Consider the following 27,398-nt stretch of genomic DNA (forward strand, 5'->3'; position numbering starts at 1 on the left):
CTTAGGCTAATACAACACACATATGACATATACACACCACTCTATGCACACAACATTGCAATCAATATTTAAAAAAATGGATTTTGGCTAGATACAATGGAAATAAAAGAATAGCCAGCGGCCTACTTCACAATACATGCAGGAAACATGTTCAAGAAACAAAAACCTAAAGTTTTACAGAATGGCAGCCGGGAATCAGTGGATAGCCAAGTGGTAAGTTTTAAGTTTCTTATTACTCTCAAATCCAGATTGAGATTGCGAAAAATTCAACTTAAATTTCGTTCATGAGTTCATGTTCCTGTTCTGGTCTTTGAAATTTGAGTCATTTTGTGAACGTTTGGTCATTCAGGTCTTCGTACCGGATAAAGAGTGTTCATCATTTAAATTTGAAAAATCCAGGAATAATATAATATCCAAGGAGTTTGGAGTTTGTTCATATTATTAGAATTGTTCCACATTTTATCCCATGTACTATATATATATATATATATATATATATATATATATATATATATATATATATATATATATATATATTGAATCATGTTTGATACAAATATGGTACGGATAGTGCTCGACATAAAATCCAATTAATTCCAACCGTTCAGAAAACCAAACAACACCATTAGCTACATTAATAAAAATAGCAACCACCCCCGTTCAGTCATTGAAAAATACCATAAAGCATAGCACTGAGGGTGAGCAAACTTTCGGAAAACAGAGAGATATTCAACGTCGCAGCCACCCCCTACAAAGAAGCACTCACGAAAAGCGGATACAACTCACCATTTGAATACATAGACGCCCCCCTCTCATGTTAACCTCAACACACAAGTGAAGAACGCAAAACAAGAAAACGACATATTACTTGGTTCAACCCACCTTTCGACAAAAACGTCAGCACAAACATTGGACAGCGGTTCCTGAAGTTAATTGATACACACTTTCCCAAAAACCACAAGCTACATAAAATTATCAACGGGAATACCATAAAAATAAGCTACTCGTGTATGCGCAACATAGAACAAATAATTGCAAGCCACAACAAAAAAAAATATTAATAAAGCACCGACAAGAGCAAAACCCACCCAACAGAAAATGCAACTGCAGAAATAAGGAACATTGCCCGCTAAACAAGCAATGTTTAGAATCAAGTTTAATTTACCAAGCCACAGTCACCGAAACTAAAACAAACAAGCAATAATATAATGTAGGACTAACGGAAAATAATTTCAAAACAAGATACAACCTCCACACCTCAACATTTAGAAACACTAACAAAGAAACATCCACAAAAACTCAGCGAATATATTTGGAAATTAAAAGACAACAAACTAGACCACAACATTTCATGGAAAATTATATCTAAAGCAACAGGATACACACCAACATCAAAACAATGTAGCTTATGCCTGGAAGAGAATTATACTATAATCAAACACCCTCATGAAGCCACACTCAACACGAAAAATGAGATGTACAATACTTGTCCACATCGACGGAAGTACTTATTAATCAACGACAAACCGGAACCACTTCAACAAACAACAAAAGGCAACAAACCAAACTCATGTAACACACAGTCCTGACGATGGCTGAAAAGGCCTGAAACATTGATGTAGACTGATTCCAACATTGTGGTAAATATTAAAATAAATATATATATATATATATATATATATATATATATATATATATATATATTCATATCAGAGTAAACCCGGGGCTTATAAATAGATGTTCGACTTAATTAAGTTATCAAACCTCTTCAAGAGTTAAAATGAACACTTTCACGGAGGGAAGTTTAATTTCTCTAAATTCAAATTAAATTTTCAAATTTTGTTTGGTTCAGTTAAAAACTTTATCATGTCCAGGCTGACATAATTTACCGGATCGACTCGATGGGTCATCCATTTGCCTAATACTAATAGGCTACTGCAGTTATGGACTTGTTTTAATAGTGCTGTAGTAAAGTGTATATTGCTTTGGTTTGATAATATTTCCATTGCAACAAAGAGAACAGCACAGTTTAGGCGATAATACTTGTAAGTGCACATCCACTTTTCCCCACAAATGATAGAGGTAATAAGATTATTTAGAACATGATCCTGTTACTATATTTTAATAAGATTTGTATCAGATTTTATCGCCTTTGTAGTGTAGAATTGTCGTTCTTCGTTACATTGAATCGAGTGTCTGTAGGTTGCTTAATAGTTCCTATACAGACTGATTGAATGAGCCGTCATAACAAGAAAGAAGCATAGGTACAATATGTTTGCCCGCTAAGACAAAATAGTCTCTTGCTTTAGAGAATATGCTTACTTGTAAATGGTTGCTGAGAGATCTTCAGCATGCTTCGCTGCCATTTTCATGTTAACAGTTTAAAAACACTTTCTTTTTTTTTTTAACTGACATTATGTAGGTTTATAAGTTTACAAAGGAAAGTGTGTGTGTGTGTGTGGGGGGGGGGGGGGGGGGGTAATGCTCATGTGTTTCGTGATAATAATGTTTCAGACCTCATAGCTTTTTTCAGAATAACCGATTGTTACAAAACAGTCACTATTTATGTTTATTTCGACTAATGGTATGAAGAATTTTTTGTAGGTGTGCTAAATTGATGTAATATTGGAGAAAAAATGCATATCCACTTGAATTATTTACTATTGTTGAATTGAAATTGATCAAATGTTTGCCTAACAGATATTTCAAAACTCAAATTTCTTTGTTCTCCATTTTTCAGAGTACCAGTAATGAAAATCTTTCACCAGGCACAAAGGAGACCAAAGACACAGTAGACAAAATATTACACCAAAGGGTTCATTTCCAGGTAAGATAATGCACAATCTCTATGTCATTTATTTGTATGTAAATATGAAATTATTTATGAATGATCCAAGGTTTGTCAAAAAGCAGTTGATTCTACAAAAGAAATAAATCATAATTGGTATGGGTTTTTATTTCTTTTCTTTTTGTTCTCTGCACGTTTGTTATATTGAATTTTAATTCAGTTAGTGACTAAGTTTATATAATTTCTCTTCAGAAGGTCATGAGTTTTGTTTAATTTGTCACTGTGCATTCCGCAAACAAAAGTTTCAGCCAATTCTTATGACGGCTTAAAAAATGAAGGCATTTGTGCATATAAATTTAGTAATTTTATATCTTGATATATATATTTGTCTTAAACTTAACATTTTATCTATTTCTTTTGTTTTTGATTTGTTTTTTTCTTTCTTTCAACTCTAGGTTTACTACCTGGGTCTTGTACCAGATATAAATTTGACCAATTCCAAGAAAAGAGACACAGAAGCTCAATTGATTGATGTTGTAGAGGAGAGCCAGGTACATCAGGCTATGAATGTAGAAAATATCAGTAATTTCAGTAATTTATTCAAGCTCACTCTACTAATTTCAATAGAATATATATTTTAAGTTAAAAAAATTTTGTTTCATTTTTTTTTTCGAAATAAAACTTTAGACTAAAGTTTTGTTATACAGACAAATGGAAATTTAATTCACAAACATTTTTAATGAAATTCAAAATTAAATTTGTTATTGCCCCAAACTCTATGATATTGTTAAATATTGAAATGTGAAATTTGAAATAATTTAATTGAAGTTATCATCTTATTGAATGTTTAAGTTTTGTTTTGATTGCATTGTTCATTTCGAACGGGTGCTATTAGCTTTCAAATTTGCTAACAAATTTGTTATATGTTCCGCTCAGATTGAAGGAAAATTGCAAGTGACAGCTACTGATGAAAATAAAGTTGTCATGAACATTTCAAGACATGGTATTAAAGTTCTTGACATCGCTGGGAAGGTAAGTACATGAAATTGGATAGGGCATCTCTGCTATCATTAAATAAAAGATTGAATTAGAATCAACCATGAACTGATGGAAGTGCAAATTGCTCAAACTGTCTTCTTGCTGTGGGTGCATCCTTTTGTATATCTGCTCAGGTGCTATTTAAATCCATCAGGTTACTGGTTCATATGAAATGGATTTACTGTTCCATGCCTAATAGGGAAAATAAATGAAGTTTGTGAAGCCTGCTAGCATAATGATGAAGTCATTGAAATGCATTGTATAAATGTTCACACACATGAAGCATGACAAAGCAAGATGAAATCTGTGTGTCAGGTTATACTCGTTGTTAGATTATTGCAAACTTCAAAGAAAGATGCTTGTGCATGTATCTTTGTTTGATATCATATTTTTATTTCGACAGGAATTAACGCAGTTACTGTTGCTCAAACTTGGGAATTTTTCTAACAGAATGGATAAACAAAAATAAACGGGCAGTTTATTGAGTTTCAAAGTCATGCTTTTATTACAACTTTTGTGAATTATCTTTAAGCAGGCTTATGATTGGACTGGGAGAGCACATTTTAGCAATCTGTCAATCATCTCATCATTTGTGTGTGTGATTTTATACTAATGTTCCTACTATTCTAATTTCAGGAAGTCTTACAACGCCACCCATTACACACGATAGCACAGCTGACTGAATACAATGATGGATTTAATAGACAAAACATTGCAGTCAAAATTGGGCAAGTGGGAAAAAATGTCTACCAGTGTTATGTCTTTCAGTGCCATTCAGAAGTAAGTGTATGAAAAGCTGCCAGAAGCTGTGAACTGTCAAAAGTCATAAACAAAATGAATATAACAGCTTCAAAAAAAGAAGAAAATACCAAACATGGAACATTTCGGTTCAAAACTCTTCTGCAGCCAACAAAAAAAAAAAAAAAAAAAAGACAATGAAACCATAAATACATTACTTAAAAACCAGATCAATTGCAGAGAAATATTTGGCACGTCCTTTCTGTAATAAGATCTTGGAATGTGATTCCAACGTCTTATTACAGAAAGGACGAGAAGGGTTTTTGGTATTTTGTTCTTTTTTGAAGCTGTTATATCTATTTTGTTTGAAACTTTTTGATTAACCCCAACAATGAGGCTGAATCGCATTCAAATCATAATTATTTTATGATATTCTGCTAATAACTGCTTTACTTGCAGTTTTCGTTTAGAAAGCAATAACAACAATGCAACTTAGGCTTCACTTCAATCGACCCGGAGTTGCATCATGTATCACCACTGAGATTCATTTAAATCAACAATATCTTGATAAAGAGTTTAGTCCCGTGTAAGGGATCAATAAGGATTTGGTTCTATAAATTTTCAGAGCCACAATGCCTATATAGCTGAAATATTAGTTCTTAAGGGTTTAGCCCCACTTGCAATGGATATTTAGGTCATTTCAGAAGAAAAAAAATTGAGATTTACAAATAAAATCACAGAAGAAAAAGTAAGACAAAGGGAAATGGGTCCAAATAGGGAACAGATGTAGATCCAAAGAGCACACTATCAGTTTACTTAGTTTGAGATCACCTACAAGTCATCCAGAAATAAGCACAGGATCCCACTAAGAGGAATATACTCAAATGCTTACAGATCGTTCTATTCAAAACAAAAAATATAACGGTACATAAGAGATGATTTGCAAAGACAAAAACATCTTCTCCAAAAACTATAACTATACATTTGACTGTTTCAACTATACATTTGACTGTTAACCTCCCAGCCAATGACTCCTGACAGTGCCAGGACAAAACCAAGTATTCTCATTCCAAGACAAAGACATAAAGCAAGTTGGAAAACAGGTATAGGGGGATAGAAGACCTCCCTGCCCACTATTGGAGGACAAAAGACCCCACCAAATAGCTTGAATGTATCTTGTTTTGTTTGTTTTCAATGGTTTTACGGTGCTTGCAACACATTTAGGTCATATCAGCGCCTGTATGTAAAAAGGAAGAAAATTGGATAGTAAAAACAGTCTAGATGTACCAACTAAAAGGACGTGAGGGAAAAGTAAGACAAAGGGGAATGGTTCAAATAGGGAACAGATGTAGATTCCAACAGCACACTATCAGTGTATTTAGTTTGAGATCTCCTAAAAGTCTCACCTAGACACCAGCACAAGATCCCACTAAGAGGAATACACTCATATGTTTAAAAAAAAATAACTACATAATAGAGAGATGATTTACAAGGGAAAAAAATAACTCCTAAAACTATAACTATACATTCGACTGTTTCCCTCTCAGCCAAGAACTCCAGCCAGGGACAGGACAAAACCAAGTAATCTCATTCCAAGACAAAGACATAAAGCAATTGGAAAACAGATACAGGGGATAGAAAACACAGCAAGTACCTCCCTGCCCGCTATGGAGGTCGGGAACCCCACCCAAGAATGTCTCTTGGTTTCATAAGTGTTCAATGCACAGTAGTAAGTTCTTGCTTCCCTTTGAATAGGAAGCTAGTCTGTCACAAAGCACTTCCCATCATCTTTATCAGAACCGGCTATCCAATTACTGCTAAGTGAGCAGGTTAAGAATCAAATATAAAAAGGATCGATTCCGGCCCCTTTGCTTGTGAACTGAGTGCACTACCACTGAGTTGTTGGGACCCTAACAATTGATAAGAAGAATTTTTAAGGGGTTTTAATCAAACAACTTTTAGGTCAATTCAGCTCTAGTAAAAAGAAAGATGAAAGAATAGTGAAACCCACAAATATGTTCAACCCCACAACAGGGTCTTAAAGCCTCAAACACTTTCAGAGGAATAAAATGGCAGCAAGGGTGCATGGGTAGTATGTAATCTCAAGTCCAATGGGTAGATGTTCACCCCCTCCCCCACCCCCCACACACCAGCATGTTGAGGAATTTTCCACCCACTCCCCAGAAAATTGCAGCTACCCAGTCAAAAAGAAAGAATAGCCTTTAACAGTCATGACGTCACTTCCCTCGTAATGACGCATGGTAACTTAGTAACTGGCTCTAAACTATCGGAAAAATGGCCGATGCCCTTATGAAATATTTCTCTGACGAGCACAAAAGTGTATCCAGAGGAGAAAAACAGTATAAATCTGATCATATTTTGACTTTTATACATTCTGATCACATGACATATGAAAAGTTCTAACCAGCATGAAGAATAAAAAGTACTGATTTTCTTTGTTTAGAACCACGCTGCTCGCCATTGCTGGGTGACGTGACATCAGACTATTGAATCCAATTGCAATGTCAAATGAAGTAATTAAGCCTCTTTGGATTTGAAATGTTTGGAGTATTCTCAGCTTGTAGCTCTCATTTTTCTCGTTAAAAGACTTGATTGCTTATCCACAAAAGTGACTGCTACAACACTTAATAAACTCTAATTGATCCAAAGCCAATGATGCAAATTTCATCTTGATGCAAAATTACCCCATATGACGGTAGTTTATATGATTTAGATTAACATGATGAGGAACAGATTACGTTTCTTCTAGTTTTGATTAAACAATTAACCTTGTCCTCAAATTCTCTTACTCTTTTCAGGATCAAGCACAATCAATATGCCAGTGCATGAGGCGAATCTTTGATGCAATCACATCTAAGTCTTGAAAATATATTATATTTTTTGAGGAAATTGGACAGGTTTTGCTAAGGGAGGAAGGAGGGGAAGGAAAAGAGAGGAGGATGTATATGTGTGCGTGCACACACGGGTATGTGTGTGTGAGAGAGAGAGAGAGAGAGAGAGAGAGAGAGAGAGAGAGAGAGAGAGAGAGAGAGAGAGAGAGAGAGAGAGAGAGAGAGAGAGAGAGAGAGAGAGAGTTTTGTAAATAAAAATTTTATTTATTTCAATAAATTTTCATATATTGTTCAACACATCTTTAAAATCTTCAAAGCTAACTTCATAGTATCATAATAAATACTCTTTTTGAAAAAACTTCATATGGATAATCTTGTTGGTCTATAAACATAATTTTCCTTATGATTCATTAAATCATTAAAAATAATTTTAAAATGGTAAAAATCATAGATATTTTGTCTCTTTTTGTTATGAAGGTGTGATAATTTGATAATGCATTTTATGACAAATTCTGGCTCTCAGGAATTTACCTCCTTACTCTGACAATGCACGTTAAAAAAAATAATTGCAAATAATTTTTACTTCAAATATCGACTGACTAAAATTAAGACCAACTTGCCAAAAAAGCACCAAATCTGAGACTCCCAAAAGTTTGAGACTTTTGGACAAGTTGTGGGTTGTCTTAATTGTTCAATACTCGAAGTAAAAATCTTCTGGTCGACTTTTAAAAAAATGTGATTTGTAAGGCTATGACATCTCAGTCTGTATAGGAAAATTTAAGATGCATACAATAAAATGAAGATATTCTGCTTCAAAATGTAAGTTTTAATTTTTTCAGAAATAAAATAAAATTTGATTTATGAATATCTTGATTAAAATACGTTTTAAATTAAAAAACAAAAACAAACTATTACTGCCAAGGCAATGGCCAAAAAAAAAAAAATTTTGGTCAGAAAATTTAATCCTGTCCTTTGAATATGATGACCTCCAACTTCTCAGGGTTTAAAAACTAAAATCTCGACATTGATATTTTTTGACAAGTTGACAAGTTGAGGATCATCCTAATCTCTTGATATATGAATTAACGTTGACCACCAAAATGATGTTATGTATAAATCCAATATCAAACTTAACCTTTGTGATGTTGTAACTACATGTTGTATGTCAAGATTGAGATTCTAAAACATTTAAAACAGATAAGATTGTACAATTATATTAAAATTTACAACATAGCGTAATTAAGATTGTACAATTATATTAAAATTTACAATATAGCTTAACTATCACTGTCGCTGTAAATTATGTTCAGTCTCTAGTTTAAAAATGTGAAATAAATGAATGTAAAAGCCCAGTACTAAAATAAGACAAGACTGAATGTCTTTCATATTAAGTTCACTCATCATAGAGCTATGGCTAAAAGTGTTTTTTAAGACATCTGCAATACTTTTATGCCGTTTCAGCGCCAATTAATAGGAAGATGACGGGATGGTCAAATTGTATATTTGTTGTTTAAAATGAAGTGACGAATTCAAATAGGGAACCATACACTCCAACACTCCAAGAGCTATTTACAGAAGTAAAGTTTTTGACATATTTATGTCATTGAAAAGGAAGAAATGATAAAAATGTCAAAAGATTTAGATATAGCTATCAAGCAGCAAAGAAAATGTAAGACAAAGGAGACTTGTTCATCAAAGACCAGAAGTAGATCCAAGCGTGGTATATCCTTATAGTAAAAATAATGCATTGCCAAAGGATCCTCGCCAAAAGGGATACACTCAGAGGATTACAAAACTAAAACTAAAAATAATAAAAAATTACTGTAATTAAAAGGCCTTGCATTGGCCTATATTTGACAGAGGAAAAAGAATATAATCTGTAAAAAAAAGAAAAGAAAAAAGATACGAATTCTGCGTTTCCATCTTATTTGTCATATGTAATTTGATTTCATTGACGTTCATTCTAGTGGTCATATGGGATGAAGATTTCTGGTGGTGAAGAGTCATAGCGATAATGACATTCAGCCCCATCATCAGATGATTTGAATGGCGACAATTCTGGAAGCTGCTCCTCCATATTTTGTAATCTACTAATGTCAGGGGATGATGGTCTTTCGTAATTCCATGAAATTCTCCCATGTTTTAATTCTTCAATCCGAGGATGTTGATGAGAACAGTTATCAATCGCATTATGTTTGGACCTATTGTGTTCTCTCATGCTGGCTTGTGATATGTCCTTGTTTGTTTTCAGTGCTTGTTTAACGTCCTCCACCTCAGTATCAATGGTGTTGATTTCTGATTTAGAAATGTTTGTCTCAGAGTCCAATTCATTTTTCTTTTTAGTTTTTGATGTTTTGCCCTCTTTTTTATTCTTATGTGATCTTTTGCTTTTATTCACTTTTGAATTTATTGTTGCTTTATCTCCTGAAACAAAATGTTCATTTTGGTCTACCCTTTTTAGAACGATAATTAGGGTTTTATTAAATTTCTTTGGGGGTTCAGAGTTTTCTTTGATTTTTGTCCTTTTAGCATTAGTGCCGTCTTTGCTATCATTGATCCTTAGCCTTTTTGTCCTCCGGGCAGTGGAACTGTTTTGCTTCATGTCACTGTCATTAATGTCATCTGGGTGTTGAGTGTCCATTATACAACTTGCTTTGGAAAACTGGGAATCAATACTATTATCATTTTTGATTTCGTTGTTTGAATTACTGAATATATATAACGGGTTTTTAGATGACTCAAACACACTTAAGTTTTCCTCTCTTTTTGAAGCGTCTTTTTTCGCATCCTCGACTTCAAATGGATGAGATGTTTTCAATAGCTTCAAACGTGGTGCTGTCAGTACATGTTGCACTCCTGATTTGGTTTCAGTTCGATTTAAATGCTCAGTGTTTTGTTTTTGTTGGTTATTCTTTTCATTATTCTTATAAAACCAAGAATCCGATTTAGTTATGTTTGTATCGCTATTCATAAATTTTTGTTGTAGGTCTTTGCCTGTCACCGGGCTATTCCAGCTTTTGTGGACAAATGGGAGACCCCCACCATTGTTGATGGTCGAGATAATAGTATCAACTCTCTCATAGATTTGTGGTCTGGATGCATTTTCAATGTGTAGATCAGATAAAACGTGTTCATTTACTGAACCTATGTAGTCCTTATCACACACCTCACAATTTCTGACCTTTCCCGTCTTTATTTGTTTTCGTGTCGTTGCCTCTTTTAACTGTTGTTTATATGATATCCTGGTATTTTCTTTGTTAGGTCCTTCTAGTGGAGGAGGCGAATCACCTTTAAGTAGAGTATGTCTTTGCTCTGATATCGCACAACGTGACAATTGTTTAAAAATAGGTCTGTATGGGTTGTCAATATTTTCGGCCTTCAATACAGAATATGTTCCACAAGCCAAATTATTAGATGCTACTGTATCTGTCAACCTAATCACTTTTAACAAACAATTTCTACTTTTATCATTTAATGATCCAATTTTATGTTTTGTTAGATCCAGTTTTCTTGATTTACTATTTGGGCTGAGAGCTCCAGATTTCTTCGCCATAATATTGTTTGTTGTGTTACATACTTTGGTTTTATGTGGAGGAAATGGAATTCGGTCCACATATACATTTTGAGATTTTATTCTAGCATATTCCTGAGCTTTTTGCAACATTTGTTTTCCTCGACTTAGAGGAACTTCTGTCTGTATTTGTAGGTCTCCGTTTCCACATGTTTTACTCATGGAAAACAAACACGAACCTGAATTATATCGCGGAAATGTTTGCCTTGGTATTTGGTTTGCAATATGGATCTCATTTTCGTGAGAGTTTTGCTTTGAAACCCGTCGATTTTTGCTACATAATGAACTCGGAACATTTGATTTATTCCACTGAATTTTTTTTTGCTGTTCTTTGTTCCCCCGCTCATCTGATTTGATTTTACTGCCCCTAGCAACAGTGCTACTGGGATTTTGTGGGGAATCTTTGAGATGTAGGTTAAGCTTTTGAAGCTTAAGTCTTTCATATTGGTTTATTTCAAATTTATATACCTCCTCATTCTTTTTCAGAGCCTCTCCAATTTTTGACCCATGTCGATCACAATCAAGCAATAGACGTAGTGTTGAAGCTTCTTCGGGTTTTCCGATGGTTGCATCATGCCTTTGAATTTCATAAATCGTAATTAGTTGTTCTTCATTCAACAAAGATTCTGTTTCTCCAGATACTTTGTCAGATTCTTTGCTTTCGAGTTCCTTGGATGACTTATTTTTCAGAGGCTTAAAAAAGTGTGATATTTTGGTTTGCTTCATTTTAGATTCTTGGGTGTCGCTGTTGACTTCTGAGGGATATGCTTCAAGATGAGACAGTTCGTGTTTGGTGCCATTTGTTGCCTCTTGTATTCCTTCTCTTTCTTCCAACTCTTCTTTGATTATCGCCGCATGTTTTTCGTCTACCCGTTCAACTTTTATCTGTACATTTTGTTGATCATTGCCATCGCCTTCCTCCTTAACATCTGGAGTATCAACGGTATTTACTTGTAGATTTACCACAAAATGTGTTGAGTATTTTCTTGCTGGCCTGGGGCTATAGCAGTTCTGAGGGCGACCTTCATTTCTGTCGTATGTCGAACTTTGCTGATACAAATGATCAGTTTGTAATAACATGATATTTGTCGGGTCTGTATGGTTGTTGTCGGTATCTTTTATTCCACTTTCTCCCCAGACACTCTGTTCTGCTGCAAATGATACACTGGATAATTCATCAGTTTGAATTTTGTGCCATGATTGTTCAGAAGAAGGATCGTAGTTGCAAGATGCCATAGCTTTTACGTTGCAATTAGTTTGGCTTTGATGTGAACCAAAGTCTTCGTTTCTTGGTATTGTACGATTGTTTTCTATTGCTTCATTTTCACCCGGTGTGAGCAGTATATTAGATTTTGATATGAAGTGATTTTCTAGGATCAGTTCATTAGAATAATTACAACGAGAACACGCCATCTCATTATCGTCGTCGTCGATGTTTGTTTGATATGGTAGTGGTTTAGACTCCCAGGAATGAGACATTGATTGATCTTTATCTGTCTGCCAACTGTCACATATTGTTTGTGTATGATTGGTTTGTTGTCGCGTTATGTTAGAAGGAGATCTTTGATTAAGTGGAGTTTGGAATGGTAATAACTCACTCTCAATATTATCCACCAAATTTGTTTCTAAAAAATTCCTTTTAGGTCTGTCATCACCTTGGCTCGAACTAGTGCCAGGCATTTGGCTATCTCCAGTTCGTTGCTTTGTATTAATCGGTGATGAATCTGGAAATAAAATTGAAGAGCTGGATCTGTCATCTCTCTCTTGCTGTAGGGATGATGTATCTTGAATGCCCTTTTCCCCCAATTCTTTATTTTGCTCTTCACTATTTTGATTTTGGTTGTCAGAAGTGATGAAATTACAAGACTGGAATTCTTCATCTTGCCTTTGGGTAGACTTTTCAGAACGAATCCCCTCACCTTTATCGCATTCATCTTGCTTTTGATTGGTTGATGTATTATTGTTGACAGCATCTGTGGATCTCTGAACATATAGACCAATGTGATCTTCAGCTGTATGTACGTCTTGATAATCGAGGGCTGCGTTTCTCTCTGTTTGATGTTGGACATAAAACGTTTGAAGTTTATTTACAACGTCATGAAATCCAATAGATTGACTTACTTTCTGAATGGATGATTTGGCCTCGTGTGTTGATTTGGGTCCTTGGGATTTGAGAAGAGCTGTATAATTGTTTGATAGAAAAGTTTCATGAATATTGAGTCCTTGATCTTTGATATTCTGCCTGTCGTTGCTAATTATGGCTAATTCTTTATATTCATTATCTGATGGTGAAGAAGAAGGGTCCGATATATCTTCAAACCATTCATCTGGCCATCTGGCCCCAATGTCATCCTCTTGGTTAGTCTGAGACGATTTCCCATCCTGATTGTCATGTCCCATGCATTCTCCAGGCTTTGGTAATTCTTTGTCCTCACTTATCAACTCTTGTACTTTGTAAGTCTCTCTTAAAGATTCTGAAAAAGTTTCAAGATTTAGTTTTATCTGAGAGGATTCCCCGTCCTGATTGCACATTTCTAAGTCATTATTTGTTAAAATATGTGACCCGATGGCATTCGACAACTGGTTTTCTTTATCACCTCCAAATATTTGTTTTTGTGGCTTTCTGTCGAATTCATAAACATCTGGAAGTTCTCCCCCGTCACTTGTTTGATCATTTATCTTATTAATAGGAGTGTTCACCTTTTCGTCCGGAGTTGTGGCTATTAAAATGCCCATATTTTTATTAACGGAATAAACGTCTGTTTTGGAACTTGATAATACAAATATTTTATCACATTGGTTATGTTCAAAGCCACTACTTTCATTTCCCGTATAACTGTAGTCAGTAGTGTATTTATTAGTAACGGATTTCTCTGCTCTCGGTTCGCGTTTGTCATAACCATTAACGTTTTCTTCACCCTGATTGCTGTAGAAATTTATACTTTCATAAATAGATGTCGGATTCTTGGTTATTTCGACTATACTTTGGTTAAGACCAGGCGACTGTGAAAATAGTTGATTCTTTGAAAGATGTGGCCAAAAATATGATTCCTTGGGTGTATTTTCGCCCAAATATTGGAAATCGGATCTATTCCTTTCAAGATTCTCTTGAATCATTTGAACAAATCTATTTTCATCCTCAGAATGATTTTTGAAATCACTGATTCTGTTTTCTACTACATTGTTTCTAGAATAGTTTACATCTTTATGTACGTCATTTATGGAGTCTTGATGACCTGTATTTCCTTCAATTTGAAAATTATTATTAGACTGGGCGAAATTTTTTTCATCATTGTGTGACGTATTTGATGCGCTTACAACGGTATCCAAACCAGCTGGTGTTATAATGTTCATGCTTTCGGTACTCAAGGAACACACATCAATTTCAGAACTAGACTTATCATCATTCTCTCTATTAATCCAATCACTGGTCATGTTATTTAGTCCATCAAATGTAATATTCGTTTCATCATTTTTATATTTTTGAGTTACGACATGTTTTTGTGTCCGCTCAGATAAAACAGCTGGAGACAATGTGTTACTCTGTGATGTATGGTCATCAATCACAGTCTCAGAATCATTGAACAGTGATGCTGAGTTTTGATTATCCTCCCCTTTTCCCAAATTAGCATCACCTCTCACGTATACGAGTTCATCGGCGTAAGGTGAATTCATCGTATTCAGATTTTTAGACGGCATAGATACCATGTTTTTGCTTTCGGTATTTACAAGGTCTAATACTTTGTTTGCTGAAACTTTCTGGATTTCGGATTCAGTATACTTATCGGTATAAAGATGGCTACGATTATCATTGTAAGCAGTTATGTCCCTATAAGCTAAAGCCAGATTGTTCTTTGCGTCGACCATTTCAGGAGTATTAGGTGTTTCAAAAGTGATATTGTACGGGTTTGCTGTAAAATAAGGAAATTTGGATGTTTCTGTATTGGATGGATAGTTGGACGACGAAGCTGACGTCTCTGGTTTGTCTTCATACCACATAAACTGCAAAGAATTGGCATCGGTACTATCCGTCTCGGTCTCATTTGTCTTTTCACCATTTCTGTCTTTATAATCACGCTTTTTCGGTTGCAAGTCCATGTTTTTTGTACTGCTTGATTCATTTTTATCTCTGCTTTCAAAACTATCGTCCGGATCTTTTCTTTGTTCACGTTCGTAAGCCTCACCTGTTACTTTTGCATTAGTGCCAAGGGTTTTAATTGCACTGGTATATGCGTTAACGTTCCCACCGGAAATATGAATTGTCAAAGTGTTCATGCTCTCTTTGATGACAGAATTAACATCGGTTAGTGATACAGTTTCGACTTTCGTGAAATCATTGCTACTGTCGTCAACTTTTCTAGAAGTATCATGATCGTCTTCTGTTTCATGCCCGAGAATTTGACACTGTGTATTACTATCTCCATCGTCATCGTCATAATCTTCATCAATGACAAGTGGAGGGAGTGAGGAATTTGAGTCATCCTCACTTTCATCTCGATTGGCATTAATATTGGTTGTTTGAAAAAATGAATAGGAAGATGTGTTCAAACTATTGCTACTATCTTTGGTAAATTTAATTTCCAGATATTCTTCAACTTTTTTGATTGGTTCTCCCTCCACATTTTCATTGTGATTTACATCAAAGTATTTTTCATTTGAAACATTGTTGTTTCGCTTCCCTCTATCACCATCCTTGGCTTCATTTGTCATATTTATCTCACACATCGCCTTAAGACGATCACATGAATGCGTAGAATCAGATGGTGGATAGGAAGCAGCGTACAATTCCATACTTTGCTTTACTTCAGTTTCATTCCTTATGGTTTTATTTTTTGGTTCATTTCTACCGTTGCCTTTCGTTTCCACATGTTTTGATAGATTAGACATCATCTGTTGAACAATAAATTCCTTTTTGTCTTGTGCCGCAGACAATGTGGTACTTAATTGGCTTTTAGTTCTAAATGCAACAGGGCCATCAATCTGAGTGGACATTGTTGGTCCCCGAGGAACCTCAAATGTTTTGAATGTATCATTTCTTTCTGAGTGATTTTCTGTGACGGAAGAATCGACCCTTGTCGTTATGCCAATATGTTTGGCTGGAGATAAATGGCCGTCTGGGTGACTCTTTTGGCTAGTGTTCTCGTGTGATGGATCGGTTTGTTGACTCTCCGATGTGTCCTGTGTCACATCCTCCTCTGTCTCTACAGATCTACCAAAAAGTCTGGTTAAAGACTTTGGAATTGATAACGTACGATTTGAGGTTATCACTTCATAAGCCATATTTTTATTTTCTTCTGTATCCCTTGTTTGGTTTAATTCTTTTCCCTCTCTTCTACTTTGCCCAAGGATTATATCATTGGACATATTGATATTGCTCTTCCCATTTTTTCCAAAGTTTGTTTCATTTGACACAGTATTCTCATTCTTCTTAATACCAAAACATGTTTCATCTGACATTTTATCCTCGCTCATCCCACTGTTAGAGTTTGTTTTATTTGACATATTATTGTTGTTCTCATTATTCTTAATGTCACCAATGTCTGTTTCATTTGATATAATATCCTCGTGCTTACTACTTTTAGGGTTTGTTTTAATTGACATATTTTTCCCGCTCACCATCTTAAGAATATGGCTTGAATGTTTAGAACCAACTGTTGGGCAAGAGGAAGCATACCGCTTCGAATTCGGTTCAACTTCATTTTCACTCCATACGTTTTTATATTTTGATTTTGTCGTACCTTTGCCTTTCGTGTTCGCAGGGTTTGGTATATCATTGTCACCCTTGTTTACTTCCGTCTCAGTTAATGTTGGACTCGCTTCGTTTGCTGGGTCGTTTGAGGTACATGAATTGGTTTGTGATTGTTCAGGGCTCAACTGTTTGAGTGATCTATTTGCGGGCCCGTTTGCTTTTAACTGTCTTTGTAGTAAGCTTTCACTCATGTTCAAATTTATTTCCCTTGAGGACTCGTTTACTTTTGCATAGTAATCATGTTTCGGTCCAGATACAAATGTCTCTCGAAGCACTTGGTCAACACTATCCGAATGGTTCAATGGTGTGCCCTTTTTCTTAATAGTAGCTTTGGGGAATACGCCCTGGTTTTGATGTTGGGTTTCTGGTTTTAACCGTTGATTTCTGATCTCTCCATTTAAATTCCCAGAAGATTCCGGCCTTCCCATGTATTGAAATTCATGAGAAAAATCTTTATATTTCTGAACAGCGTTGGCAATTATATTTTGATACATCTGTTTTTGATTCTCACCGGAAGGGACTGTTCGATTTTCTGCTGGTGATGAGTCGTCATGGAGTTGCTGGATGTGATTTGCATTGATTGATATCTCATTTGGGATGCATGTATGGTACTTATATTTTTTGTTCTGTGTTGTTGCATCATTCTTTTCTTCTCTTATTCTGTTGGTTTCATTTTCCGTTTGCAGTCGTGAATTATCATTATTCTGGTAAAGGACAGGTGAATGTGAGGTGCCGTCTGCTGGTCTACTTTCAATGTTTGATTGTTGTAAATTTTCGGTGTTATCAGATGGTTTTGTTTTAAAATGAAAATTTTGGTTCATTTCGTTGAGAGGCATAAAGGCTTCTTGTTGAACATTGTATTGGTTTTGCGTTAGTGTGGGATGCTGGTTTGTGTTGTTAATGGTTGTTGAATATGTAGATGGACGCTTATCACATGCTTTCTTAATAGATAGGTGAAAAGGCAAGAAAGATAATTTTTCTTCTTTTTCTATAGGCTGATATTTAGACGACGATGACAAAGAGGATTTTACTGATAAATCAATTGGAATATCAACTTCTATTCCTTTATATTCTATCTCTCCATCGAGATCTCTATCATCCTTTGTGAGGTCAATATGTACAGTTGGAGAATGAACACTTTCTGTAACATTTTGAAACGGTTTGGTAGTTAGTGTCGGTGTGTTTTGGCGAATAACATTGTTAATATTACAATTGTTTTGAGGCAATGCTTCAACATCATCAAGCAATGTCGATGGTAACCCATATGGCATTTTGTTAAGTTGCACATCTTTTGATGTATGTGTAGCAGTTGGTTGTGATGATTGCTCTATGCATTCTCTGACCTCATCGCCATCACTATCATTTTTTGTGATATCAATATGTTTATTTGGAGAATGAATATATTGGATGAAATTTTGAAACTGCGTGTTATTTTGTGTTTTTTGAGATATTTGACAAATAGCATTGTCAATGTTATGATTGTTTTCAAATTGTGCCTCTTTATCAACATGCCCCGTCTGTGTCGGTGGCGATCCATTCGTCCTAATGTTAAGCAGCGGATCTCTTGAATGTGTAACAGTTTGCTGTGATGTTTGCTCCAGACCAGCACACGGTTGCGTTGAATCTCTTATATACGTTTGACTTTTTGTAGATGGCTGCTGGTATAATATATATTGCGCTGTAGATAGGTTACTTTCAAAAGACTGTGATGTTTTTGGTAGTATGGGAATTTCAGAACGCTTTGCTTGGCTCGGAAACGTTTCATGTCGGTTTTGTTGTGAATCAGTGATACGTGGAGGAGTTGCATTTCTTTTCCCGCGCCTTCTTGCTGCTTTTTGTCTGCCCTTCCCTCTGGTTTTGGAAGTTTCGGGTTGTTGATTTATATAAGGTTGTAAAACTGGGTTACTGGCAGAATTCATACCGATGTTCAAAGGGTCATACGGATAATGTATACCTCCGAAGTTAATAGGATAGTTGTTGGCTACAGCTGTGTTATTTAAACTAGTCAAATGATAGTTGGGCAAATGAGTTGTAGTCAAAGGAGAGTCGGTCAGAGAAGATGTGCTTAAAGGAGAATTAGTCATAGAATTTGTGGTCAAAGGAGCGTTGGCCAAAGGTGTGTTTAAGTAAGAATTGGTCAAAGGAAATGTGGCCAAAGAAGTGTTGACCAAAGGCCGGTTGGTCAAATTGTGATTGACCAAAGAAGAGTTGACTGAATGATGATCACTAACAGATGATGACGTAGCCATATTCTGTGGAATACTGTTGGTGCTTGTTTCATGTGAAGTTAAGTGTATTGAGTCACTGGTTGTGGAAGTTGTAGTTTGATTTCCGAAAAGGCCGTGGCCAATAAATTGCTGGTAGTTTTTCAGATTACGATAGAATTCAAACATTAGAAGAAATTGACGGTGAGAGTCAGTAATATGTTTTATCCTGTTTGATAAATCCATAGCGACTAAGTTTGGAATAGATATGGTTGTTGCTGTGGTGGGGGTAGAGACCGTTTGGTTATTTCTTTGCGGTGGATTGAAACAGTTATCCATTGGATTTGGGTATGATGGAACATGAAGAGAGTCGAAAACATTACTATTATCTAAGCTTCCATTTGATGTGTTTGGAAATTGGGCATTGATCAACTGACTTCGTAGCTCCGGTATTGCGATTAGAAAATGATTATCCATTAGTGGGTTTGTGACAGGATACGACAAGTGGTGTGGAAAAGGCCATGGGAATATTGGTGGTGCAAATAGAACGTTTTGGTTTTGGAAAGGGTTGTCCACAGGGAGAGCCGGCTGGCTTTGTCCTTGGTTAACACGGACAATAATCGGTCTGGATGATGTACAGGATGAATGTGTTGCGCTTGTAGTAATAGAAGAAACGCTTGGGGAATTGGATGTGGATTGGGAATCCATTATGTTTCTGAAGCATGCGCAAAGTCCAGCCAGCCCTTTACGTCATTCTCCCCAATATCATAGGTAGTCCTTTGAATTGAGTATGATCCTTTTTTGTGGGGGTTGGCAACTCTTATATCTGATGCGCCTGTTTAAAAGATGGTTGAGCAAGAAATCATTTATAAGCGAATAGAAATGTAGACCACTAATGTGAAATGCAAGAATGACATTTCGCTTTATTACAGAATTTATTTTTTATTCATAAATTAGCTTTATATTTACTTTATTTTTTTAATATTTTTTTTTGCGACGCATTGTCCTTTTTCTCAGCAGCCAATGCTAATTGCTTGATACTATGAATATTGGTAGAGGCAATTATTTTTGTCAAATATTTTTAAAAGGAGTTTTGCCCTAATATTCAAAATATTGTACATATTAATCCGTTTCTGGGCTCAGCATACTAAACAGTCATCCTACGTATCCGTTTTGTATGACGGATGAGTGTGTGTGTGTGTGTGTGTGTGTGTGTGTGTGTGAGAGAGAGAGAGAGAGCACATTATCCATTAAATATGTTATAAGTGCTTTACATTGGGTCCCAAGCCAAAGGCAACACACGTAGGACGAAACACAACACATTTGATGTGCTCTTATTTTTTTTTCTTTTGAAAGAGACTTATGTCGTTGTCGGTCGGATAACAAAAAACAAACCCATGAGCATTTATATAGAGCAATATCTACTAAACGCACTCAACAACAAGACTCAAATCGAGAAGTCCTTTCCACGTAACAAAAATGGTAGACTTCAGCGTGGAGGAAAACTGGAGAGAAATGTGGAACAGGGAAATACCAAGAGGAAACATCATAAAAGATCCCACTAAAAGAATGCCTGCATTCCACAACGCCAGGAAATACTGGGTTTCCTCAAATCACCTCTTAACAAGACATGACAGGACTGCCGGAAGCAAAACTTGATCATGTAGAACGTGACATGACGTCTTATAAGTGATACCTACTACGATTTTTACGAGAGAGAGAGAGAGCGCCGTTAACAGCCGGTACACATTTTACATAAATATATATATATAAATTTTCTTGGTTAATTTACACCTGTGTGCGATGGCATGATATGAGTAAAAACCTTTTCCAAGGACTCAACTTTGCTTGTTTTTTGTTTGTTTTTAAGGGTTTTACGGCGCTTGCAAAACATTAGGTTATATCAGCGCCAGTAAAAAAAAAAGAAAATAGGAGAGACAAATTATAGAATTACAATTAAAGCACTCAAGAAAAATTAAGACAAAAGGGAACTGGGAACAAATAGGGATTAGATGTAGATTCCAAGAGCATACCATCAATGTACTTAGTTTGAGATCACCTATAAGCCTCATCCGGACACAAGCACAATATCCAACAAAGAGGAATACACTCAAATGCTTTCATTTCATTATATATTAAAAATAACAAATATAATAATACATAACAGAGAGGTAATTTACAAGGAAAAAAATATCATCTCCCAAAACAATAACTATGCATTTGACTGTTTCCCTCCCAGTCAATGACTCCGGCCAGGGCCAGGACAAAACCAAGTAATCTGATACCGAGACAAAGACAAATCAAATTGGAAAACAGCTATAAGGGGATAGAAGACACAGTAAGTCTCCCTACCCACTGTGGAGGTCGGGAACCCCACCCAGGACTCAACTTTGTTTTGTTTGTTTGTTTTTAAGGGTTTTACGGCGCTTGCAACACATTAAGCTCATATCAGCGTCAGTAAAAAGGAAGAAAATGGGATAGTAAAAAGTTCTAGAATTACAATTAAAGCACAAAAGAAAAGGTAAGACAAAGGGGAACTGGTTCAAATAGGGAACAGATGTAGATTCCAAGAGCACACCGTCAAAGTACTTAGTTTGAGATCACCCAAAAGTCTCATCCAGACACAAGCACAGGTCCCAACTAAGAGGAATACAATCAAATGTGTACCAATCATGTAATATAATATGTGAACTAAACATAATACAATGCATAACAGAGAGATGATTTACAAGGAAAAAAATATTATCTCCCAAAACTATAACTATACATTCGACTGTTTCCCTCCCAGCCAAGGAACTCCGGCAAGGATCAGGACAAAACTAAGTAATCCCAGTCCAAGACAATGACAGGAAACAATCGGAAAACGGGTATGGGGGGATAGAAGACACAGCATGTACCTCCCTGCCCACTATGGGTGGGGGGGGGGGGGGAACTCAATCTTGCGCCACACAGAGCGGTACTCTAATCAGAATACAAAATATACTGGCCATTGTAGCGATTGTGTGGTGTACTTTGTGACGAAGTTTGAAAAGAATGAATGGTTGGCGTCTCTGCAAGAGAAAGGAGTCTTTTGGGTGTAATATGCCCATTATATTGGGGTGGTTCAATGTACTGCAGACATGGATATTTTCTAAAAATAAAATGACGGTGCTATAACGATATGAATGGAATAAAAGTGGTAGTAGTAGTAGTGGTAGTAGTAGTAGTAGTAGTAGTAGTAGTAGTAGTAGTAGTAGTAGTAGTAGTAGTGGTGGTGGTGGTGGTGGTAGAGTGGTAGTAATAGTTGAGTTAAGGCTAATTGAAATTATTTCAGTTCGAGGATTAGATAATATAAGCTACAGAACAAGGTGAAATGATTTTATTTTCCTGAGGTTATTTGCACATCAGAGTATATTGTGCTTTGCTCCTTCCCTTGGTTTTGATTTCTCTTGTAAGCGGCGCAACAGTTTTAAATTATTGCGAAACTTCATTGATATTTTGCGGATCCAAAGCTTGGGTCTCTCCGTTGCTCTTTTTCTCCCTTATATTATATCTTCCATTCAATTAAGGCAATGGTTAGGTTCCATGCTATGACGTTGAAATTCGTTTTTTTCCCCCCAAAAAATTCTTCAAACCACAGCAAAGTGCTTCTTCAATCATGAAAATAGAGCATTGCTGAATTGCCATGCTGTTTTAATTGTTTATGCACAATTTCTACATGTTTCGACCCATTTATAGTGGTCCATTTGGCACGAAATCGAGTTTTAAAGTTCCGGTTTTTGACATGTGTTCCAAATTATCTGACTTGACTGGTGTTCTATAGCTTTAATAGTGAAATTCTCAATGAATCGTTTAGTCTGGAGATCGTCTAATGTTTCTTTAACGTATTGAAAATTATAATAGTTTATTTTTATCAGAAATCATGATCAGTTCATTACTTTTCTTTATCTTTTTATTATTAATTATACTATTTTTGCAAATGCCAAAAGTACGGGTTTCATGACAATTGCTAAATATTGTTCCCAAAAATTCACATTCAGTTCACGTGTTGAAATTTTGTTGGTCAAATTTGCAGAATCCTTTTTTATTGAAATTAGACGTGTGAAAGTCGGGTCTCCATCTCTGTTGTATTTCATAACAGGGTTACGCAGAGCGATCACTTTGTCATAATTTGATATAGATATGGAACGTTTTGCGACAATACTATTTTCCTTAATATTGCTCGATTCTATTGGATCAGATAGTAGTATGAATGGATTCACTCGGCACTATCTTGACGTTAATCTCTTGAGATGTTTTAAGAGCTTTGCTTGATTCGTCCATTTTTTTATCAAGTCCAGAGTTTACTAAGGGTACAGGTTCTTGATCATAGAAGCATGCCGCAACTGTTTTCATCTTATCAGTATTTTCAATATCACAAGTTAATTGCTCGGAGTCGTGACATGTTCACTCAATGTTTGTAGTTTTTATTGGTTGTTGAAGACTGGCTGATAATTGCTGATTAAGCTGTAAGGGTGCATACAAATTAAATATGCATATGGATATTTCAACGCTTTGCTGTCTGTTTCTGCAATGGATAAATCTAGCTGTGCTGCGCTGTTAATATAATTTTGTCTTCGGTATAAACACCCCTTTGATTAATGTTTTTTTAGTTCGTATTCCAGGGTGTGGTAATTTTTGACCCGTTATCTGTTTGTCGACCCCGATTCTAGTTGGTTTGAGCTTCCGTTTGTTTGACTCTCTTTCGATTCATCTATCCCTTCTTTACAGCCGGATTCAAACACGTTTATATTTTTGGCTATGTTCTCTTTCACATTCTTCTTTGGTTCTTCGGGTTGACCAGAAAGAAGTTCAAAACTCGTAATATTCTTAACACCGCCGGAAGTATTAATATCACTTTTCAACTGTTTAATTGATACCAGCCCTTGTTCTTTCAACTTGCATCGATTTTTTAAAATCTGAAACATTATTGTAGCTCTTCCCTCTATTTTGGCTTCATTTGAAAAAAATTCTCACGTCCATCGTCTTCAGACTATCACTTGCATGCTTAAAGTTAGATGGTGGACAAGAAGCAGCGTGCGGTTCCGAACTTTGCTGTAGCTCATTTTCATTCCTTATGTTTTACTTTTTTGGTTCATTTCTACCGTTGCCTTTCGTTTTCACAGGTTTTGACAGACACTTGCCACTTTTGTTTATTTCAGCCATAGTCGCTGTGGGGTTTAGTTACATGAATTAATCTTCTAATACTTTGTGTTGATCATACTGCTCAGGAATAATCTGTTTGAGATGTCTGTCTAAGGATTCTTTTTCCTTAATAGTCTTTCCAATATGCTTTCTCGCACGTCTAAACTTTCCTTTTTTAATTTTCGTTCAATTTCATATAGCAATCGTATTTTGATGAGACCGTGCTCATTGTCTCATTACTTTTTACGTTTTCATGTAATGCTTGTGTGGCCACAGCAGATTGGCTTAAACTGTGTGCATCTCGAGTAATTGGTAGCGACTGATTGGCAGTATGAAATTGACAATTAGATGGTACTACAGGTGGCTTGTTTTGCAAGGCAAAGGGTGTTTGAGAGTTAATGTCCATAGTATCAGAGGACGGTTGGATTTGTTTTACTCCGATAGAAGGGCATGATTTATTATTGTTCAATGTTTCAAGGGTGGCTACCTCATTTTCGCTGCCTTTGAATTTCTTGCGGGTTTTCTCGTTTGTCTCTTTATTATGATAGTAATTGGAGGTTTTCTTTACCACTATTTTCGACATCTGTTGAATGATTGAATCCTTTTTGTTTTGTTTAGCGGACGAAATGGTACTTAATTGACTTTTATCACCAACTGCAACAGGACCATCAGTCAAAGTTGACTTTTTTCGTTGCCGAGGAACCTTTGGTTTTTTTAATGTATCAATACTCTCTGAGTGATTTTCTGCGATGAAAGGATCGACCCTTGTCGTTATGCCAATAGAATGGTTGACTGGAGATAATTTACTATTTGACTGACGCTTTTGGCTAGTATTTTCGTGTGATTGATCGGTTTGCTGACCCGCCGATTCTGGTTGCATGTAGGTCCATATTGATTGACTTGTTTCCACTTTATTCGTTTTTACTTTTGAGTTCGATCCAGTCGCATTTTCATTTTTATTGTCTATACAGTCATTTTTCACAACCTCCTCTGTTTCTTTAAATCTACCGAAAGGTCTCCCTAAAGATAGAGGAATTGTTGAATCATGACTTGATTGAATCATTCCGCAAGACAAATTTTTATTTTCTCCACTCTCTACAGCATTAGTTAGAACGTTGCCTTTCATTTTTGAAAGGTTTGGTAGATGATTATCACCCTTGCTTATTTCCGTCACAGTCAAAGTTGGACTCGCTCCATTTGATGGGTCTAATAGGGTACATGAATTAGTCTGCAATTGTCTGGTTGGATCAATATGTTCAGGGTTAATCTGTTTGAAGGTTTTTTTTGCGGACCGTTTTGCTTTTGGTTGGCTTTGCAATAGGCTTTCTCTCATGTCCAATCCTCTCTTTTTTGCGTGTTTATGTATTTTCGCGTAGTATTCGTATCCTGATGACACTGCGCCCACTGTCTCAGTATCTTTAAAGGTCGCATGTGATGCGTTTGTGGTCAACACAGAATTGCTGAAACTTTGTGCATCTCGCGCAATTGGTAGCGACTGATTAACAGTATGAAATTGACTATCAGGCGATACCACAGATGGCTCGTTCAGTAAGGGTTCGTGTGGATATGCATAGGGCGTTTGAGAGTAAATGTCCATAGTATCAGAGGGCGATTGGATTTGTTTCAATCCAAAGGAACGACATGGTTTACCCAGGTTCATTTTTTCAAGACTGGCTATCACATCATTGCTGTCTTTGAATTTGTTACCTGTTTTCTCGTTTGTGTCGTTGCTGTGATAGTCATTCGAGGTTTTCTTTACCACTATTTTCGACATTTGTTGGACGATTGAATCCTTTTTGTTTTGTTTAGCGTACAAAGTCGTACTTAATTGACTTTTATCACTAATTGCAACAGGGCCATCAAATGACTTCTTTAATGAATCAATTTTCTCCGAGTGATTTTCTGTGACGGAAGGATCGACTCGTGTCGTTATGTCAAGAGAATGGTTGGCTGGAGATAAATGGCCGTTTGGTTGACCCCGTTGGTTAGTATTCTCCTGTGATGGGTCGGTTTGTTGACTCTCCGATTCTAGTTGCTTGTAGATTTCGTTTGTTTGGCTTGTTTCTGCTTTATCCGGTCCTAGTCTAGATCTCGATTCGGTCGTAATTTCATTTTTATCGTCTACACTGTCCTTTTTCAGAGCCTCCCCTACTTCTTTATTTCGACCAAAAAAGCTCGCTAAAGACAGTGGAATTGTTACTGTGCGAGTTGAGGTGAGCACTTCACAAGCCAGATTATTTTGTTTTCCTCTCTTCTTAGTTTGGTCACTTTTCTGTACCTCCCCACTTTTACCAAGGTTTTTGTTATTTGACGTATTGCTCTTGTTCTTGCCATTTTGGCCAACGTTCGTTTCTCTTGACTTATTGTTTTCATTCTCCTTAAATTTACCAACACTTGTTTCGTCTGACATACTATCCTCGCTCCTCCCACCTTTAGAGTTTGATTTCTGTGACATAATTTTAACACTCATCGATGTAAGGCTATCACTTGAATGCATAGATCCAGATGGTGGGCAGGAAGAGGCCGAAAGCTCCGAATTCTGTTGAATTTCATTTTCTCTCCTTACGTTTTTATTTGTAGGTCCTTTTCTAATGTTGCCTTTTCTTTTCTTCGAGTTTGGCTGATCCTTTTCACCATTGCTTAATTCCGAATCAATCAAAGTTGGACTCACTCCATGTGATGGGTCTATTGGGGTACATGAATTAGCCTGCAATTGTCCTGGTGGATCATGATGCTCAGGGATCAGCTGTTTCATAGGTTCATTTGCAGACCCCTTTGCTTTCAGTTGACTTTGCATTAGGCTTTCTCTCTTGTTCAATCTTCTCTTTTTTGAGAGCACATGTAATTTCGCGTAGTATTCGTATATTGATGACGGTTTTTTAAATGTATCAATACTCTCTGAGTGATTTTCTGCGATGAAAGGATCGACCCGTGCCGTTGTGGAAATATGTTTAGCTTGATATATATTCCTGTTTATCTGATGCTTTTGGTTAGTATTCTCATTCGGTTGATCGATTTGTTGACTCTCAGATTCTAGTTGCTTGTAGGTTTCGTCGTTTTGACTTGGTTTCGCTTTATCCGGTCCTACTTCAGAGCTTGATTTGATCGCATTTTCATTGTTATCGTTCACAATGTTATTTTTAAGAGCCTCCTCTACTTCTTTAGTTCTACCAAAAAGTCTCTCTAAAGACAGTGGTATTTTATAAGTACAAGTAGAGTTAACTTGACAATCTAGATTTGACATATTGTTCTCATTCTTCATACTTTTTTCAAGGCTTGTTTCGTCTGATTTATT

The 27,398-nt window shown here is 36.1% G+C and overlaps 2 protein-coding genes across 2 annotated transcripts in view; one reads left to right on the forward strand and one right to left on the reverse strand.

Moving 5' to 3' along the window:
- LOC144960813 (integrin beta-1-binding protein 1-like) lies at window positions 1–7,777 on the forward strand. The gene is made up of 6 exons (XM_078894165.1): window positions 1–213; window positions 2,741–2,827; window positions 3,244–3,339; window positions 3,725–3,820; window positions 4,463–4,606; window positions 7,384–7,777. The coding sequence occupies exons 1-6, from the start codon at window positions 148–150 to the stop codon at window positions 7,447–7,449; spliced, it is 555 nt and encodes a 184-aa protein (XP_078750291.1). The 5' UTR covers window positions 1–147; the 3' UTR covers window positions 7,450–7,777.
- Window positions 7,660–27,398, reverse strand: part of LOC144960794 (uncharacterized) — a 26,148-nt gene continuing 6,409 nt past the window's right edge. Inside the window, exon 2 of the mRNA XM_078894140.1 lies at window positions 7,660–19,775. Coding sequence (XP_078750266.1) covers window positions 9,380–19,648 — 10,269 coding nt within the window. The 5' untranslated portion in view covers window positions 19,649–19,775 and the 3' untranslated portion in view covers window positions 7,660–9,379. The remainder of the gene's footprint in view (window positions 19,776–27,398) is intronic.

This window comes from Berghia stephanieae, chromosome 1, assembly GCF_034508935.2.
Source record: "Berghia stephanieae isolate SIO BIC M18660-M18661 chromosome 1, UCSD_Bste_1.3, whole genome shotgun sequence".
In the NCBI taxonomy this organism is placed as follows: domain Eukaryota; kingdom Metazoa; phylum Mollusca; class Gastropoda; order Nudibranchia; family Aeolidiidae; genus Berghia; species Berghia stephanieae.

Coding starts and splice junctions, on each gene's coding strand:
- LOC144960813 (XM_078894165.1), top strand. CDS start 148: ATGTTCAAGAAACAAAAACCTAAAGTTTTACAGAATGGCAGCCGGGAA. Junction 214..2,740: donor AATCAGTGGATAGCCAAGTG/GTAAGTTTTAAG, acceptor TCCATTTTTCAG/AGTACCAGTAATGAAAATCT. Junction 2,828..3,243: donor ACCAAAGGGTTCATTTCCAG/GTAAGATAATGC, acceptor TTTCAACTCTAG/GTTTACTACCTGGGTCTTGT.